Raw genomic sequence first — 20,359 nt, 5'->3', positions numbered from 1 at the left:
TAACCAAACAAATTTTGCCTTTGGCGCGCTCTAGCGTCCATTATGTGTGTGTATATATATGTATATATATATATTTTTTAAATACCACTGTGAACAAAATTCTTACAAATATATACAACTCACAACATCTAAGAAAACAAATTATTAAACAAAAATATACAAGGATATATCCATTTGCATCCATCTTGTCGAGCTTTTCAGTCATGACGTCAATTTGTAGGCCAACACATTTGCCCACCATGGGTTTAAAAAAAAAGTTTTTCTATTCATTAAGGTCTGTCACAACATTACTTGAAAACATGCACGGTTTATGCTACAACACAAATGTGCTAAGTTGCTACAAAAGGAATAGGCCTACAACTATACCACAAGTGTGAATTTACGTGCTTGAATCATATACAGATTACAGACAACCATTGTAGGTCATAGACATATAAAATATTTATTATGTCCTTACGAAGCAACTTACGCTAAATAAGCACTCATTTGAACTGAATATGTTGCTTTGGACTTTATAAATCATGTAGCTCAGACAAACTGTGAACCAGTTGAAGATATTCTTTTCCAAACTATTTGGAAAGTAGGCCTAGAATGGTGATGATTTTCATTCAAAATAAAACATTAGCTTTTATGTTAATGTGTTGTTTCCCAAATTAAATAACTTGTTTTTTGTCATGTTAATGAACTGAAGAAAAAAAACAAAAAAAAAAACAAAAAAAAACCTTGCCTATTAAAATACTACCTGGAAAAGATGATGTATCATGTTAAATTGACAGTATGTTTTTTATGTTTTTCATGTTACATACTATTAGATTTTTTTTTTTTAAAAGTCAATTCAAATATATTTGTATAGTGCTTTTTCAAAGCATTTTTATAGAGAATAGATGAGATGAACACAATATTTCAATTACATTTTTTTTTTTTTTTTTTACAAATCAATATGCAATTTTGGTTTTGATTACTTGCTATCAAGGACTGTCAAATGTATGAAATGAACACCGACCAGTCTAGCAGAATGAAAATTAAAACAGTAGCCTAAATAAAGGGAAAAAGTTAAATGTGTTGAACATGTTGTGTTAATCATAATCAATATATCTGACAGACCAGTCATTTGTTAAAAAAATATCCTTCTCATTTCTGCAGAGCCCCTAGTATAGGCTACTCTTGCAGTCCATTCCCCATTGGCCCTAAACTGTTTGTTCCCACACAACGTGAGAACTTCAGAGATTTTAATCTAGCTTTTCCAACTGAACCAATTTTCTTAATCAACTTTTGAATGAACCGGTCCTTTTGGAAATGGCATGCTTCGGGTCTGTCACATTGCTGTATGGTAGTTGTAGTCTTTTAAGCAAAGGTCCAAATACACCTACACACAGGAAAAAACTACATCCCCCAGGCATAAGGCACATCGCCCCTCCCACTTTCCTCAGCTCGCCTCCACTCCCACTTTCTGTTGGTCCGCGGGGAAGTCGCAAGATGGCCGACGTCGCATGAAAGTATGTTCCTCTCCTCAACATGAAGTCGTGAGTGAGACAGAGAGCGAGGGAGCTTACGTCGGGCTTTTGTTTTTGTTTTATTTTAGTTGTTTTATTTTATTTTCCCCTTAGTTATTCATCTCATTCCGAATCGCAGCAGCCCCCGATTTGTCTCGACTAGTTGACGCGTCAATCACGCCGGGATCTGAGCTAACTGGCTAAGTGCGCGAGCTAGTTTGTTAGCCACAAACTGTAGCTCTTATAACTGTTAACCAGTACAGGACATACTGTATCCACTACCAGCTAGAGTTAGTTTTAATTACCTAACGGGCATGTTCGATGGCAACGGCGTAGTTGTTGTTTAGTTTTGCAGCTAGATGTGTGACAAATAGGATTATATTTTGATGTTACCAACATTGTCGACATCACAACTGTAGCGTGCGCGCCGTTATTCTCCATCGTTACGTTGTAGACCGTGCAACATTATAATTTAACAAAATAGAGACTTTAGCGGGATTATAAGATTGACACCGTAAGGAATGGACACAGATTGCACTTACACGACCAAATGTAATAAATAGCCACGCGTATCTGGAATTTTACAGGGGGTCGGTTGACAGTTGCATTTGTCGGATGATTTACCAGACATTTCAGGTCTTTAGTTATCCAACTATAACCGGCCAGATCTAGTTCTGAGCACATAACCAAGAAATCAACTTCTTAACAAGGTTCATCCATCTCACGCGCATAGACAGACACAATATGGGAGTTCAAGGCTTTCAGGAGTATTTGGAGAAACGCTGCCCTGGGGCGGCAGTTCCAGTAGATCTTCTCAAGCTCGCCCGAACGGCAGGCCGTCAGCCCCCACACCATCATCACCACCACCACCACCACCACCACCATCCCCATCATCCAAGCTCGCTGCCTCCGCCTCCCCCGCCAGCACGCATTCTGGTCGACGCAGACTCTGGCCTTCAGCGGCTCTACGGGGGCTACCAGACCGACTGGGTTTGTGGAGGCGAGTGGAATGCAATGCTCGGCTATCTGGCGGCGCTCTCCCAGGCCTGTCTGTACCAAGGCGGACTGGAGCTGGTGGTGGTTTTTAACGGCACGCTTGGGAAGGATCGCTGGCCAGAGTGGGCGCGGCGGGCACAGGGGCAGCGGCAGACGGCCCAGCTCATCGTCAACCATGTCGGAAGCAAGGCCACGCCCCCTCCGCGGGCCTGGTTCCTGCCCCCGGCCTGCCTGAGCCACTGTGTCCGCCTCGCCATGTTCCGATTCCGCGTGCGGGTGAGTGGCCTGATGCCCTCCTCGAGAGGAACTGTGGCTTGTGTTGTCTTTCTATGAATTGTCTTCCTTCCTTGCTTTTACATATGCAACGTGCTGCAAATACTTTGTCAATTTCAGTTATTTGTGTCATTGTACAAATGTTTCAAAAGCAAGGTCAGAATTATTCATTAATATTAGTTAAACTACTTTTGAAGGTGCACTCGTGCAAAGTTTACTCATAATACAGTAGGGCTGTCACTAACAATTGTTTTGGTAATCAAGTAATCGGACGATTATTTTGGCGAATAATCAAGTAATCGGATATTTTTGTGGTAATAAAAATAGACCCAAGCAAACAATTGTCTTAAAAATGACTTAAAATACATGTATTATAATAACAATGAGGCAATGATATTTGGTATCATAAGCAAGTGATCATATGGTTTTATAGAACAATACATAGGCCTAATACATTATACATATTAAAAACAATCATGTAGCCTAATGTTTTATAACAAATGTCTGCAGAGGGGGCCAGCGGCCTAGTGTTGTTACACTTGACAGCAGATGAAGTCATTGTTAATATTGGGCAAACGACTTTTAAATATCTTAAATATTTGGCGATTATATATTTTTTTGATTGAAACGCTACAGCCACTGTAATTTCTTGAACGAGAATATGTGGACATGCAAACTCAGAGTGAGGGTTTCAACTTTTTATTTTGAAATTGCAATGAACAGTTTGCATATTTAGAAAGATATTGATGTATTCTCCTGTGTTGACCTTAGTGCTGGACGATATGGCCAAAAATTCATACCTCTGTATTTTTTGGTTGAATGGCGGTATGCGGTATATATTCATATTTTCTACCTTTTTTTTTACTTGGATTAAAAAAAAAATCTGTATTTATTTTTAGATTTTTTTTTTATTTCACATCCTGCCCAATGTTGTCCTACAAACAATGTTCATATTGAATACTAAGAAAACAAATATAGTGAATGTAACCATGTGGCTCTGGTATATTATGTGCAAAAAAGGGTTAAAATCAAATTAGATTCTAACTTTGATTGTAACATTACAATCTAAGAACAAAAATAATAATTTTATTTTTAAATTCACTACACTAAAAATAAATACAATCAAAAGCCAAGACTTAGTTACTGCTATCATATAAATACACTTACTTGTGGGTTTAAAATTCTACATTTGGCACATTTATTGTTCAACAACAAATATTTTAGCAATATGTGTTTTAATCAGAATTATTGCACTCCTATTCTATTACGCTCAGTCTGTTTGTCATGCATGCACACGGAGCTCATTCACGGTAATCTGTGAAGTTTAAGGGAGATAACAGAATGAAACTTTTGAATTCATTAATTCATTTGTTACTGTACAAAATCGTTTTGGTTGTTATTTTCTTGATAGTGCAAGTAATGTTTATTCAATCTGAAGTAAAACTGGAATATGAATTTATATTTTAAACAGATAACAGTGAAGGCTTTGCCACCATTTCAGAACACCACTGCACACGACTGGATCACAGGACTAGCCAAATACTACTAGCTTTATTTTAATAACCCTTGGACACTTTGCTTGCAGAATAACTTAATCATGGCTCATTTTCTAGCTAATATGTGTTAGTGTTGTCACTATACTGGAATTTTTAACTTCAACAAAGTACCTTGAAAAATATATATTCATATACAAAAATATATTCAATACAATTATCCAAAGCATCTAATTCACTTTTGTCCTGAGTCAAAATATTTTCTTATCAAATGAATCTATCGGAGATACCTCGGGCTTGATAGCTCTGAGTGGGATTATATAGCCTAATAATAATAACTTTATTATTTTTATTGCCTCTAAGACAGAAATATATTACTATTGTAATACAACTACACTGTAAAATAAAAAATGAATATTTCATAAGCATTATTTTACTTAACAGTAGTAAAATGTCAATACTTATGACTTTAATTCTTGCAAATAACCCTCAAGCTTTTATTTTTGTGACTGTGACAATAGATTTATAAACGCTTCTCATTACAAATCTGTCTCAAATGCTGTAATCATCTGTCCACAGAAGCGTTGGAAATAATGTGAATATAAAAATACTGGTGCATGTTAAACTCACAGGCAGAGATGGAGTTAGCTGCATTTACTGTGAACCAAACCACTCAAGTGTAAGATCACAGCGATGCCCTTCACTTTGAAACACGCAACGGACTGTATATTTAATTAAAAGACCCTGCGAAGCGAGAAAGCTCAGCTGGTACCATTGTATCGATACTGGAGAAAATGCGAATTGAAAGTTTCAAATATTGAGAATCAATATGTATTGTAAAATCTATACTTTTGACAACACTAAGGCCATCTGTCCACCAAAACGTTTTTTCATGCGGCTATTTTTTCAATTGTTTTCAATGGGAGCGTAACGAGGCGCTGAGCGTTTTTTCACGCTGAAGCGCTGAGCGCCCGGCGTTTTTTAGAGGTTGCTGAGAGTTGAAGAATGTTCAACTTTGGGTAAAATGAAGCTCATCACTTTCACTTTTTACCCAACTGTCCAATCACAGTGGAGGAGGGTCGGGAGTCGGGACTAATACCACACCGACCAACCGCCACATTCTGCTTGTACAACGTCAACAGATGACAACAACAAACATAATAACAGAACAAAATAATTTAAAACAAGAGCCAGAGAAAATGCGTTACATTGCATTGACATTTTAATATAGAATCAACCCAGAAACAAAATATGTGTGAAATTAGATACTAGTAACAGTTTTGCGGCTACTCCGTATCATTTTACATTTATGCATTTGGCAGACGCTTTTATCCAAAGTGACTTAAATTGCATTTCAAGGTACGCATTTACATTCTTATCAGTTCTTGCTTTCCCTGGGAATCGAACCCATGACCTTGGTGTTGCAAGCGCCAACACTCTACTGTTTGAGCTACAGGAAAGTCATCATAACAAGCAAAGTATCGCAACTGAAAAAAATGCTGTGCTACCAAAATGCTCTCAAGCACCCATAGCTAGGCGTTTTCACCTGGCTAAAAATGCTTTGGTGGACACACGGCCTAATGTGTTAGTACAATTCCAAGTCAAAATTCCATAAGCAAAAAAGTAACTGAATGCACCTTTAAACGAATGGTCACAGTGTGGTTTTATCAGAAGTTCAGAGCAATGGGAGCTTGTTACATGGTCTTCTTCCACCCTGCTTGTGTTGTAGGTGGTGCAGACCCTGGAGGACCACCATCAGGAGGTGCTATCCCTGTACAGAGACTATGGTTTTCAGGGTCTGATTGCACAGGACTCCGAGTTTGCGCTATGCAACGTTCCAGCCTATTTCAGCTCCCACGCTCTCAAGCTCTCCTGGAATGGCAAGAATCTGACCACTCACCAGTACCTGCTATCAGAAGCGGCTCGCCAGCTCGGCCTCAAGACCCAGCACCTGCCAATCTTTGCTGCTCTTCTTGGTAAGGAACACTGCTGTTTTTTTGTGTCCTGGCATGTGACTTTATTTTTTAATAACATTGTTTAGTTCTAAATGTGGGTCTTCATCAAAATCAGGTAACCACATTCTGCCAGATGAAGACTTGGCTGCCTTTCATTGGAGTCTTCTAGGCCCAGAACACCCTCTTGCCTCCCTCAAGGTGCTTTTGCAATGTGTCATTTCACATATTTTTTAATATTTTTAATCTTCTGTAATTGTAATTGATAATATAGACTTATGCATCCTTGAGCATCAGATTTATCACTATAACCCATTCTTTTAATTTCTTCCCTTTGTTCAGGTAAGGGCTCATCAGTTAGTCCTCCCTCCATGTGAGGTTGTTATCAAGGCTGTATCTGAGTATGTGGCATCCATCAAAGATCTTGGGAATTTAGATTCGGTGGCCAAGGATGTTTTCAAGCAGTCACAGGTGAAGCATGGCTGTGTTAACATTTGCATTTTCATGTACTACTTTTGTACACTTTTACTGTACTGTTGTTGTCATCTTAAAAGCTCATCCTAACATGGAGACTTTCCATTTTCTAACCTCTAGTCACGTACAGAAGACAAATTTGAGAGGTTTAAGAAGGCAGTGGAGTATTTTTCAGCGGCCAGTAAACCAAGACCTCTCTCCATGGGACCTTCTCCTTACCTCTGTAGGTAGAATGTGGTGTTTGAAGACCATTCACTGTACATGCACACAACCTTATAAAAGTTTGGGGTCAGTACAGGTCAACATGGATACATTAAATTGAACAAAAGTGACAGTAATTTTGATACATGCTCTTTTGAACATTCTATTTATCAGAGATTAAAGATAAAAATTTGCTTTTCACAAATATTAAGCAGCACATCGTTTTTCAACATAAATAATAACAAGAAATGTGTATTGAGCAGCAAATAAGCATTTTAGAATATAATCTAATGGCTGCTGAAAATATATTCAAATAGAAAAGTTGTTTTAAGTTCTAATAATATTTCACAATATTGCTTTTTTTACTTGGTGAGCAAAAGAGACTTCTTTAAAAAAAAATATTACAGACCTCAAACTTTTGCACTATAGTATATATTTAGTTTCCACTGTTTAGCTTTCAGCAGCCTTAAGATAAGCTCTGACATCATATTATACTCATACAATGTTAATTAGGTTTCTCTTGACTCTTCTCTCAGTTCCAGGCTTTGGGCCTAATCAATTTGGCGGACCTCCCGGCCACATGGGGGCGATGCAGCCTCTAAAAGCTCAGGTAATTATTTACTGTACAGTAACATAACATAAAGAGTCTTTAATGTCGTGGTTTGCGCCATTGCTGTCAAAGAAACTAAAATCCGACACGTTTGTGAACTTGTTTTCCGCCATAATAAAAGGTCACGGGTTTATCTCTTGCATGTAAAGAAATTAGGACAAAACTAATTATGAAAGTGTCATTTTTCAATGCATTTATTTATTTTATTTTTTTTTATTTAAATTTTTGTTATACAATATATGGCTATTACTGCCATAGGAATATTATTTTTATTAGTAATAGAAGTATTATTAGTAGTAGTATTATGCAGTGTTATGTAGACACTATATCACAACTAAAAAGAGGTTTGAGTCCCCTTTAAAGTTCAGGTACAAGTCAATGCTCAGACTTTTTCTTATTTCAATTTGGGTTAGAGCTCTTCATTTTGATCTCTCAAAGTGCACCAGATTTATGCCCCCGAACAGATTCACAAAATCCTGTGGGAAACACTTTAGATGTTTAGTGCTTCAAATCACATTTATTTTCCAGAAACAGATTTCAGCCAGTCACTTTTTGCTGTTCTCCACAGTTTGGCCCACCCCAGGTGTCAGGTGTTAAGGTGCCTTATCCAGGTGGGCTCTACGGACCCAGCCCTGTAACTGGTCCAGCCCTTTTATGCCAGAACCCAACTCAGCCTCTGCAGGACTGTAATGATTCACTAGTTGGGAAAATGGGCTTTGCTGATTGGTCTGCTCCATATGATTCCTCTCAAGATGGCAACCGACAGCCCAATCATCACACTGCTGCTCCCACAGGCCCCTCCCCCTCATCGTCGTCGTCTTCAGATGGGGAGGAGCATAATGACACCAGCACTAAGTGAGTCCACTTTGTTTGGAATCTGTTCATTGTGTTGTACCTGTTTAACTAGCAATCTGGTATTCAGAGCAAAATAAATATTCATTTTCTGTCATAGTCATTTGGCTGACAAGTCCACAAGATGGGAAGATCCCAGTGGACGGGGCGGCAGTGGCTCTGGGGACGGCCACCATGGTAACGGTAGTGGGCCGTCCATTCCATCATTGCTGTCCATGCCAACACGGACTCACATGGACATCACAACTCCACCCCTTCCACAGGTCAGTGCCGAGGTGCTGAGAGTGGCGGAGCACAGACACAGGAGAGGACTCATGTATCCACAGATCTACCACATCTTGACCAAGGTACCGCAGTCACACAGCATGTGCTCACAAATAAATGGCATTCTGGGAGAGTTTCAGCCTTAATATATTTCACTGCTGAATATGCAATGGCACAGCCAAAAAGACATTTTATTTGTACAGTTTTCCTTCACTGAAACCGTCAGAGGGGTTACTGAATTAACAGTGACTCATTTATTTATTTTTTCCTTTATGTCAAGTCTAACTAAAATGAAACCACCTTGTGCACCTCAATTCAGTATCATTTCTGATGTTTATATGTACTTAAAAAATTTATAAAACTGCAGTATATTCATTTAAAAAAAGTTTAAATAGTACTTTTATAACAGTAGACTAAAAACTGTTTACATTTATGATGGAAAATGCCCTGAAATATACAAAATACCTATGAGAGCTCTAACACTCTTCTCTCTCTGTCCCTTACTCTCCATTTCTTCCCTCTCTTTCTTTTCTGTCGCCTCCCAGGGGGAAATGAAGATGCCAGTGTGTATAGAGGATGAGTGCAACCCTGACCTGCCTCCTGCTTCTCTACTTTTCCGTTCTGCCCGCCAGTATGGCTACGGGGTGCTGTTCAGCTTGGCTGAGACCCAACGGAGGCTGGAGAGACTGGCCATGCGCAAGCGTAGTCCCATTGACGGTGAGAGGGAGGGTGGGCATAAACCTTGTGTAGATGAGACTGTAGAATAGCATTCATGTTGTAAGTGTTGTCACAATACCAAAAAATCAATACAGCAGAAAATTATGCGTTATTTAACACAATAATATTTAGGTTAAGTATTAACAAAAAATGATCTTAATTATTTATGTAATTTAAATATTGCTTCATGTTTTTCAGATTAATAATAATAATTATTATTACTTATTATTATGTATTTAAATAGTAATAAGACAATTTCCCGATAAGAAAATTTGGCCAATATCTTAAAGCTGATAAATAATGGATTATTTCCTTCAGCTGAGACACTTGAGATGTGCACTGTTCACCATGATGGTTTTAAATTGCTTGAAATATGATTAAAATCACTTTGAAAAGGAAAATACAGTTAAGTGCAACATGTGTAGCGCAAGTCTTTCATATAGGCTACATGAAATTATCATGAAAACACTACTGTAATAGAATGTCGTGAATTCTTTGTACACCCATGGTTTAGCTGGTTACGGGATAAACGCATCCAGAAGTTACACCTTGACTATAAGTTCACTTGTGCATTCGCAGCCTTTTGTTTTGTGCAAGTGCAAGTTTTAATATGATGTTTATTTTGCATATATATTTATATGATTTATCTCATATAGGATGCATCTGGTTAAGAATTAAGCTAGCAAAGCACTCCAGTTTACTAGCGATCATCTTTAGCTTCAGTGCATGCAGCTCAAACAGCAATGCACAACATTAATAACTATGATTGGGACTGTCATATTACATAACATTATAAAGAGAACACTATTGCAATAAAAAGTTGTGAATTCTTTGGGTTTAGTTGCCGTACAGAGCGTTGTTACGAGAAGTTATATAGATTAATCTAAGTTATATAGATTCTACGTAATTTGCGTCATTTTGTGCAGTTATAAGTTGTAATATTATGTTTATGTTGCATAAATATCTGATTAATTTCATATAGGTTTCGTTGAGTTAATTAAAACCGCTAACAAAGCACATCAGTTTACAGGTGTTTATTCAGCTTTTCATTATTCAGTATTGAACATCCCTAAAAATGCAAATATTTTTACATGTCTGTCCAGAGAATTAGCTCTTGTTCTGTGTTGCTTTTAATAATGCAGATATTTTGGCCTACTATGTCTCAACTAACTGAGAGGAAGACATCGTCAGAAGATCAAAATCAATCTTCTTGTTTCTGTTTGATTCTACAGTGCCCCCGGTGATTGTAAAGGAGTGGTGTGCCAGTAAAGCTAAATCTGCCCTGACCCCAGAGCTCGTTCCAGCCCTGTGTTTCCGCGAGTGGACATGTCCCAACCTGAGGCGGTTGTGGCTGGGCAGAGCCTCAGAGGACCGTAGCCGTCGTACGCGAGCCTTTCTAGCCTGCATGCGCTCTGACTGCCCTGCCCTGCTCAACCCGACCTGTGTGCCATCTCACCTGCTGCTCATGTGCTGCGTGCTCAGGTATATTTGCGAGTTTCTCAGTGGACATTGATATGGTTCTTACTCCACACTGACTGGATTAGTAGGTCAGCACTGAATCTGAGTAGCTCTGGGTGTTTTGAACAGTAAAGTGTGTTTACAGGTATATGATGCAGTGGCCGGGGGGTCGCATTCTTCAGCGCCATGAGCTTGATGCCTTTTTGGCTCAAGCTGTGTCCAACCAGCTCTATGAGCCTGACCAACTTCAGGAACTCAAGGCAAGTCATGTCTCATTAACGGTCTGTTGTCATATAGTAACCACCTATTATTTGGGCAAAAACCGCAGGATCTTTTAAAGCTTTACAAGTGCTTCTCGTTACAATTTTAGGAAGATGGTTGCATTCCCAAACGCATGTTATAAGTGACAAAAATCTGCCAGGAAATATATTCTTTTAATAGAAAAGCTCTGATTGGGGCTTTAAAATCTTGACATTTGGCAACCGCAAGCATCAAGCTTGTTAAAAACGGTCTGTAATATTTTGTCTCCTTTTTATTTCGACAAAAACTATGAGATTTTGGTAAAGTTTTTGTTATTAACTACATTTTAGTCTCGTCTTTTTTCGTCAACGTTATTCCATGTTGCTATTGTCACAGTTATCGTTTAATGACGTTGTTGTCTCATCATCTTGTCTTAGTCATGGAAAAAAAGGGTGTCAACGAACATTTTTCGTCATAGATTTCGTTAAAGAAATTAACACTAGTGTAGAGCAGCATTTCCTGCAAACCGAGCCATTCTGAGACATTGGCGTGTTGCAGAAACACCCAGCCGAGAAAATATGCTCAAAATTATATATTTTATGTTGGAATGTTCAATAATAAGACAAAAATAAGAAAACAGCATTATTGATATGATTGATTAAATGCTTATAAATGGCATTTTCTTCAGAGAACAGTTCAAAATATATGTTTTGTTTTGTTTAAAGTGTATCTCAAGTATCGGCCATTCTTGACTTTGAATCATGTTTCTAATGAAATATTTACTTTTTGTTGTGTGAAATTGTTAAAAGCAGATGGATAGAGAGATGTGGTTTGAGACTAAAGCACATTTGCATGTGTTTTCATGTTCTTATATAACGGTAAAGACCCAGATTACAGTAAAAGCAGTGGGAGGAAGGATTGAATTGAACACTGCACACAACATACCTCTTGAACTCTTTATCTTTGTATCTTCCATGCTTTATTAAATGTTTGTTCACAACAATTTTGACAGGTTTTTTCTTTTTTTGTTGCCTTGAGGCAACACTTGTTGTAAATAAGGACTCAATAGCTCAGCTCAACTTCAATAGCTGTATGTCACATAAAGCAAAGCGTAGCATTTCTTTAAAATAGATGCTGTCTTTCAACTGTCAGGCTGTCAATAATCTGTTTTGAAAGACCTCTGTGAAATCTGAAATGACACGCTTCTGTGACATTTACCAGGCTGATGCCAAGCATGCCGCCAGATCATATTTCTTTTCTTTGACACTGATACCAGGTGGAGAAGGTGGATAACCGTGGGGTGCAGCTGGCCTCTCTGTTCATGAGCGGAGTGGACACTGCTCTGTTCGTGAATGATGTATGTGGACAGCCCCTGCCATGGGACCACTGCTGCCCTTGGGGCTTTTTTGATGGGAAGTTGTTCCAGAGCAAGCTAGCTAAAGCCACCAGAGACAGAGCCTCCTTACTTGATATGTGTGAAGGCCAGGTAACAAACATAAATGTGCATGTGCAGCTGTTTAATATTTCATAATTTATCAGGGTTTTTTAATGTTTTTGACACCTTGTCCCTGCAGGAGGAACTGGTTTCAAGGGTGGAGAAGATGCGCCAGGCCATTCTGGAAGGCATCAACCTGTCCCGGCCGCCGCCTCCACCTCCACCACTGCCACCCCCTGCATTCCTCCCCCCTTCCATGGTGCCCCCTTTTTACCCCATGCATCCTCTTTATCCTCCTCGCCCATTGGGCTCCATGCCTCCTCCTCCTCACCATCACCACCAGCACCGTCCCAGGGCCTTCCCAGGTTAGACGTTCCTCTTATTTAGCACATTTACTACATTTTCTTTACTGCCCTTTGGGTGTCACTTAGTAATTGTCTGTAATTCTTTTAGGAATCCAGTCTATACCTCCACAGGGTGGCAAGCTGGAAATAGCTGGCATGGTTGTTGGTCAGTGGGCTGGGAACAAGCCAATCCGTGGCAGAGGGGGGTTCAATATGCAGGTGGTGTCAGTAGGAGGGAAAGGGTGAGTCCATTCTATGTCATAAAATAGGGGCCATTTGGATGATTATTTATGGCGGTATGACAAAGCCTCACAATAAATAACTTGTTTTTGAGGACTTCTTTCTCCCTGTTGCTCTTGATTTTTATTAACTCTCACTTGTACCATCTACTGGTAAGGACTAATAGCAGCAGGTGGAATCTCTTTTCATGCAGTGAATATGCATGCTGACTGCATATGTATTTCCTAGGGTTGTAACGGATCAGATAGCACTCGAACACCGAATTGATTCCTCTTTCGCGTTTCTTTGTGCTTGAACGGACACATAAGACAAATTGTAGAAACCACATGAAGACGTATATTTTAAATATTTACCAAGCACTATGATTGAAGGCCAGTGTCATTAATTAGTTTTAGCCATAAATTATAGCCGTTCAACATTACAGTATGAAAGTGATCCATTTTAAAACATTTAATAGGCTTTTAAAAAAAAACAATATTCACATAAACCCATTGTAATAAATGTCACAGTTAGCTGTTGTTTTAATATATCAGGGCTCAACTCTAAGGTTTTTTTTTACTGGCCCAATCGGTCCAGTTCAGATTTTTACTTGCTCTGCCAAAATGCACAAAGTTATTGTTTTCATTGCGACCCATGTAACCTTGGAAACATTGCTTTGAGATATTCGGAAATGATAAATATAGAATCCTTATTAAAGCTACAAAAGTTATTCACTCAAAAGCAGTGAGTGATTTTCTTTCTTTTAATTCTTTGATTAACAATAATAACAGACAGCAGCAGGTTTATTAGGCTGCTGTCACTTCAATACCTGATGCACGACATGGATCTGACACACATCCGATTTTCTCAAAACTCTTTATGTTCTTTTAACACTTTTAGACTCATTTAACTCATTTAAGACTGCTTACTAGGATACTCGACAAAACAGGCATTTTGACATAATTTTGTGTTTTTGTCCATTCAAGTGTGGAAGAGAACTCAATGCGGCACTGGCCCGCTGTCTGAATCGGCATTCTGTGCACGCGTTTCAGGTGTTTAGGCACGGTCCCAATTGACATTTCGTTACATTGACTTCCATTCATACGTATGCGAATGTGTCAGACCGCAAACGAATGCGCATGTGAAAAGTTTGGCATTTCACTGTTCCAAAATTCAAGTTTGTGAATGCATGTGTGACCAGTAGAAGATCGAAACATCACTGTGTGACCTCTTGGCTGTATTAAAAGAACAATATTTTTTCCAGTAAAGTCAAGTATAGTGTATTACTATTTGTTATGTTAAATTGATGTTTTAAAAACAAAGACGCTTCAAAGCGTGACGTCATATCATGACCGTTACAGTGTCCGAATAAATTTTTCATGCTCAAAGTCTAGAATGACCGTGGCTTTAGTTCACAGAGAGCTGCTTCACATGAATACTGAGGATGACAGAAATAAATGGATGCTGCGTTAATTGCGTTAAATATTTTTAGTGGGTTAACTGAAGAAAATTTTATCGCAAGATTAACATGTTCATTTTGACAGCCTTAATTTATAATTGAATTAATGTTAAATAAATATGAATAAAAATGTGCAGTGCTTACATTTGTAATATAAGCACAAACATCATTTGTGACCCGTGCTGGCAAAATTAGTCGCAATGAGCATATTTTCAAAAATGAGTTATTTTCACATTCTGTACTAAAAAAACTTTCAAAATGAAACTTTCAAAATGTATGATTTGTTTTGACCTTGGGCCCTATTTTAACAATCTAAGCGCATTATCTAAATGCATTTGCTATTTAAACAACGTGGTGCAGGACGTGAAAATGATAACTGAAAATGATGCAATGATGTTTTTTTTTTTTTTTTGCTAGTTTCAGCCCGACGCAGTTATCATTTTCACGTCCTGTGTTGGTTAAATAGCAAATGCATTTGCGCCCATCTGTTGGCCCATGGGTGTGCTGGTCTGAAAACTAGGTGTGTAGGGATTCAGACATGCCCTAAGTGCACTGGCGCCGTGCGCTTTAGACCATGCGCTTCAAGTGCTACTATTTATTATAGTAGCACTTAAAATAGATCTTATGTTTTTTTTCTCATGTATATTTGATTTTTCAGTGCTTGATTTTACTTTACTATACAGTATTAGCAGGCATATTGGTTATTAGCATTCAAAATCTGCTAAAATATTGTTGCATTCCTAACACACATATAAAACATCTGTTATTTTTCTTATTTCCCAGAAGGGGTAAAGAATTGACAGTGAAAGCAAGGGGAGGGAAGAAAGTGACAACCAACAGAACACAGGTCAGTTCGACAAATATATTTTGCACTATAAACGCACAATATTCATATCGACATTGGTTAGCGATGAGATTGAGTTTGATTTGCTTCCTTTCCCAATGTTTCTCGTAGACTTTGTCCTCCTCACCTCCCTCCTCCAGCCCCCCAAAGCTCACTGAGGACGTTAAATCGGTGGGACGGCCCATGGAGGGAACGGGGACTCCTTCACAGCAGCTGAACGGCAGCTCTTCAGGAAGCGCCACTGGTCAAGCCCTTGACCTGCCACCACTGGCCCAGCCAATCCAGTGTGCCTTAGCCAGCAGAGACAACCAGTCAGAAGATGGGGTGGAGGTAGAGGCCCCTTGTTGCCTTGACGACTGCCCATCAGATGGTGCACTACAGAAAGAGGAGTAATTACATCCCAAAATGTAATAAGAATGAGAGAGTGAGAGGGAATGATTTAAGGTCGACTGCCTTTTCCTTGCAAAATTGAATATTTAGGGCACAGTAGCCACTTTGTGTTGTCATGGTATAATTTATGATGCTGCACATGCTGGAAACGACAGATGGACAGTGTCAGGATTGCGGTCTATGTGTCACCTTAAGAGCCGGGTCTGGTTTAAAACTGAGCACGTTTAAATCACAACCCTCGATTGCACATCGCCCTGAATCTTCAGATTCTGGACCTCATCCTTTCCACTGGCCCATCATTGTTGTAGCATAGTGAAAAGCTCTCGAGTGTTTTTATTTTGACACAGTTTTCTTTTCAGACCTTAGTACATTAAATGATTGCCTAAAATGGCTACGAAAAGCCCCGTAATGCCCAAAGTATATTTGAAAATTGACCTACTCGAAACACTTGCACGTGTCAAGTTGCACAGCAGCTCCAGCTGTTTTAAACTTTCCACCACACAGCAAAGAATTACACTATTTGTTCTACACGTGGCTGTATCTGCAGTGTACCACATAGGCGAGGATTCAAAGTCAACACTGCCCTGAATACAGTAGACGAGTGGAAACCGTCGGAGAACGCGGGTTGTATTTGTATGTCACAGTGTGCATTCACACACACATGGTAGTCCCTTTGTTTTGTTTTGTATATTATCTTATCAAAAAGTGATTTGCATGTGGAGAAGTTGCAATTGTCTTCAGCACGGGGGCCTGGAGGCTCGGGGAGACATGTTTGAGTAAGGCTGAGCAAGAGGAAGGGAAAGAGTTGTACAGGTTACACTCAGCATCACATAGCTAGCCCAACTCGGTTGCTTTATCTCACATGTAGACAATCTTCTTTTTAGGCCCACACCCCCCTGAAGATTCACAGAATAGTTCTAAATGAGATCTTTAAAGCACCTTACGGCCGAAAATATTCATATGCAAATTCCTCCCCTCCATTGATTGTATTCTAACGTAGAGCACTTAAAAAAAAAAAAAGCACTTGTTATTTAGGATAGTACTATGCTATATAGAGACAGTAATTTGGTTAACTTCCTTTTAATGAGCAGCAGACCTGAAGTCATTCCTTTCAACAGTTTAACTGTCCAAATAAACTTTTACCTTGCGTGTTGTTTACCAGTATGACGTACAAATCAACACCAACCCATTTGAATGTGAGAACGGAGTGCATTGTAATCTGCACTTTGTTTTAAAACCGAAAACACACTGGGTTGTCCTCGAACCAGGATAAAGAAAAATCGAGGCCTCTGCCAGAATTAGGGATGTGTTCGGATTGAACCGTGATACTGTTTGACATCCCAGCCGCTTGTATATAGACCCAAATGTACATGATCCTGTTACGCTATGACGTGATTTACGGGAGTGATTTTATCAGTGGTCGAGAATGCACACAGTCCCTCAGAGAAACCTGAAGACCTGCCATTTGACATCTCTCAACTTCACACCGTTCTGGGTTTTAGCAGCTCTTTTCATTCTCTCGTTGTTCACGTCTCCCCTGTGCCTTGTGCATGTGTACCATGTGGATGCTTTTTTGTACATGTGCATTCTCCCACCATCGCTAAAATCATCGCAATTTTGTTACTCTGCAAAGTAATTATTGAACGAACCTTAGGATCATCTTTTATTGTGACAGTCATTTAAAAAACAAAAACAAATCAGAGTCTGTGGTTCTCCAGACCGTTTCATGATCTGTCTGTCTCGTCTTGTTTTTGTGACAGTCCTATGAACTCATGCACTTCTGTGTTCAAGACAGTACTTCTATTGAGGCAAATGGGCTTTTAAGTCAAAACCGAACGAAACACCCTAAAGATTAAAGCCGCACTTGCCATTATATTGACCATTTTGCATCAGATGGTTAGGAAATTCATTTTACTTACATGTTAATGTTTTAAATCCATTTTAAAAAACAAAATACTTGTTTTGTACCAATAATTTGTTGGACGTAATGAATGAGAATTTAAATGAAATAATTAACTAATACACTTGAGAGAGGCTATTGCATTTAATTATCATAGTTTAAAATCTGTACAATTGACAATGTCAAGATTACATCACTGCTTTCTATTGAAGTTATAAGATGCACCTTATTTTGTTAAGAAGTTAATATTATATTTAGTGCCACTAAAAGTATATCGAAAGCTCTAAGTCAGATTATGGAAGACACCCATTATAGTTATGCGACTATGTATATTCTGCAAATTCTCACTCTTGAGGAACCCAGACAGATCAGCCCATCAGAAATATTACAATTACCTGAAGCATGCATTATGAATGCAGTTTGCTATAGACAAAATGAGTAAAAAAGAAAAAAAAAATTGACAGTGATATATCGGTGTCAGAATATGTGACAATACTGGACATACCGGACAGACTAAACCAAGAAGAATCTTGACCGTAGTATTTGTGAACTAATACGCTACACGGTCATGTGCGCTAGAGCATTTAAACTTCAACCTTAGGTTGTCACGTTTTATTACGAGTTAAGTACAGTAGTGCTAGTTTTCAAGAAAGGATCTCCAGCATGTTAGTGCATATGAACATGCAAACACACCCGTTAATGGAATTTTGGTTTCCTCCGAATAACTGTAGATCCTTTAAAAAAAAATCAGTCCTTTTTCATCTGTGATTAACAGCCGTCTCAGTTAGTTGGGTTTTTTCTCAGTGTGTTTGTCATAGAGTACCAGTAACTCCTTCACATTTAGTTTTAAGTATAATCTAAGAAAGGAACAGCATAAACCGAAATATACAGACACACCAAATAAAGATATAATCTCTCTCTCTTTCACACACACACAATACCTTTATTATACCTGTAGAGAAACATCAGTTAGTATAAAGGAGAAGAAAAATAGTCAAACTTTTAATGTATTGTCCAGAGTGTTAATTTCACTTATACTTATTTGGATACTTAAATTTGCAGTTTCAGATGCTTGGTTCCAAAGTTATCCTCTCCAAAGCTTTTCTTCTCTGTTCTAGATTGCTGCTTAAACTCTCAATCATACATTTATAGAGATTACCGTGAGTAAAATCTAGACTAAGAAATATCTAGTTGATAATATTTGATGCCCTGGAAATCAGTGAGGTCGCTCTGGCCGTTGCTGTTAGAATGGCACTGTTTCACTCCAGATGTTGGTCCTGATAAAACTGATTTTCACAAATGCAGATCCCCATGTTTTCTCTTCTTTTTTTTCACAGTTTTGGGCCGTAAACACTTTTTAAAATGTTCTCCCTCTTAATTCTTGTCTCTGTTGATTTTTATTCTTGCCTTTGTTTCCCCTGCAGTCTTCATACTAACAGTGAGAGATTTTAACTTTTATAATTAGTCTAATAATCTGTCTGTAAGTAATCTTAGACGAGAGTTGGTAACATTTTCAACAGTGAACTGAGAAATTTAACCTTACCATTTTTGGTTTCTTTCAGTTGTGAAATTGTGTTTTTCTTACTTAAAAAAAAAATTATTATTACAACAGCTACTCCTTTGACCGTTGCTACATTTAGTATTAAAATTTGCTTAGCGGAGATAACTAGATATTTTTCAAGTGTAATGATTGCAATTTTCCTCACCTCTATTTTGTATAATATCGTTTCAAACCACTTCACCATCATGATGTAATTGTCACTTGCGTAAAATAACCCATTACTTTGTTTTAAGCATTGATTTTTCAGTCTCTTTAAAATTGTTACATGTAAAAGCTGAATTATTTTGAGTAAATCTAATTTTGCTTCCTTGCACACAAAGCAGACTAATATACATCTGTGCAACATTAATTTTCAACCAAAGTAAATTTCTGGAAACTACTTTTCCAGTATATAGTTAACAGTCTTGATTCTCTTTCTGGATCCTGTATATATGATTATACAGCTACGTGTTTTCAGTAATTGAGATATTAGAGTACGTAAAGGGGTCCGTAATCCGATTCTAAATGAAGAAAAATGTGATGTTTACATCTTTTTGGTGAAAAGTGGCTAAATCTTGTATCGTCCAGTTTCATTGCTAAAATAAAGATTTCTTTTTTCCTCTCAAGTGGAGCTTAGCGATTAACCCTAGAACACTTCAGCTCCCATGCACATGTGTTGTCCCTCTGAAAAATGTAGCTTCAATGTAGTCATGGATAGGTTAAGTGTGAACGCATACTGTAACCATGCACACATGTGTGCACACACACACACACACACAGCTATTTTGGTAAAGAGTTTTGCCTGTGCATTCCTGTAGATTTGTGTCTGGACCTCAGATCTGACTCTTGCTTTATAACTGTTTCCCCTGTATCCTGGCTCTGTAGCCCTTCACTCCACAGGACCACTGGTGTGGTCAGGTTTCAATCCTAGTCTGATAACAGCAATGTGTTGTGTACAGTGGCCCGCTGACATCCTACATTTTCTAGAAGTATGTAGTAGCCTCTATATCTTGTCCCCATTGCTTTATAGCATGTGCCCCCAAGACTCAACGTCAACTCAAGACATCCATTTGTAGGCAACACATTCTGTCGTCTGTTCTTGGAAAACTGATCCGCTCATCAACACAATCGCATTGATGCATGCATCAAGATCTCCAAAAGCTCCAAAAAACTTGTGAAGTGAAGGGTAAAGTTCATTATTATTA

General features: G+C 38.5%; 1 protein-coding gene across 1 annotated transcript; it reads left to right on the top strand.

Moving 5' to 3' along the window:
• Positions 1 to 936: 936 nt before the first annotated feature.
• On the top strand, positions 937 to 18,631 carry fam120c (family with sequence similarity 120 member C). The gene is made up of 16 exons (XM_079849856.1): positions 937 to 2,765; positions 5,985 to 6,231; positions 6,326 to 6,408; positions 6,550 to 6,678; positions 6,802 to 6,904; positions 7,419 to 7,492; positions 8,061 to 8,347; positions 8,445 to 8,691; positions 9,154 to 9,325; positions 10,558 to 10,807; positions 10,929 to 11,043; positions 12,300 to 12,509; positions 12,598 to 12,823; positions 12,912 to 13,044; positions 15,264 to 15,327; positions 15,436 to 18,631. Exons 1-16 carry the CDS (start codon positions 2,238 to 2,240, stop codon positions 15,715 to 15,717), a joined length of 3,150 nt encoding a protein of 1,049 aa, XP_079705982.1. The 5' UTR covers positions 937 to 2,237; the 3' UTR covers positions 15,718 to 18,631.
• The last annotated feature ends 1,728 nt before the right edge of the window (positions 18,632 to 20,359 follow it).

This window comes from Squalius cephalus, assembly GCF_949319135.1.
Source record: "Squalius cephalus genome assembly, chromosome: 18".
Taxonomy (NCBI): Eukaryota; Metazoa; Chordata; class Actinopteri; order Cypriniformes; family Leuciscidae; genus Squalius; species Squalius cephalus.
This window is presented reverse-complemented; position numbering and strand designations above follow the sequence as displayed.

What these genes read in the sequence shown, in the direction of transcription:
- fam120c (XM_079849856.1), top strand. Translation starts at nt 2,238, where the DNA reads ATGGGAGTTCAAGGCTTTCAGGAGTATTTGGAGAAACGCTGCCCTGGG. An exon ending in ACCCTCTTGCCTCCCTCAAG is followed by an intron (nt 6,409 to 6,549) that starts GTGCTTTTGCAA and finishes CCCTTTGTTCAG; the next exon opens with GTAAGGGCTCATCAGTTAGT. An exon ending in GTGTCAGTAGGAGGGAAAGG is followed by an intron (nt 13,045 to 15,263) that starts GTGAGTCCATTC and finishes CTTATTTCCCAG; the next exon opens with AAGGGGTAAAGAATTGACAG.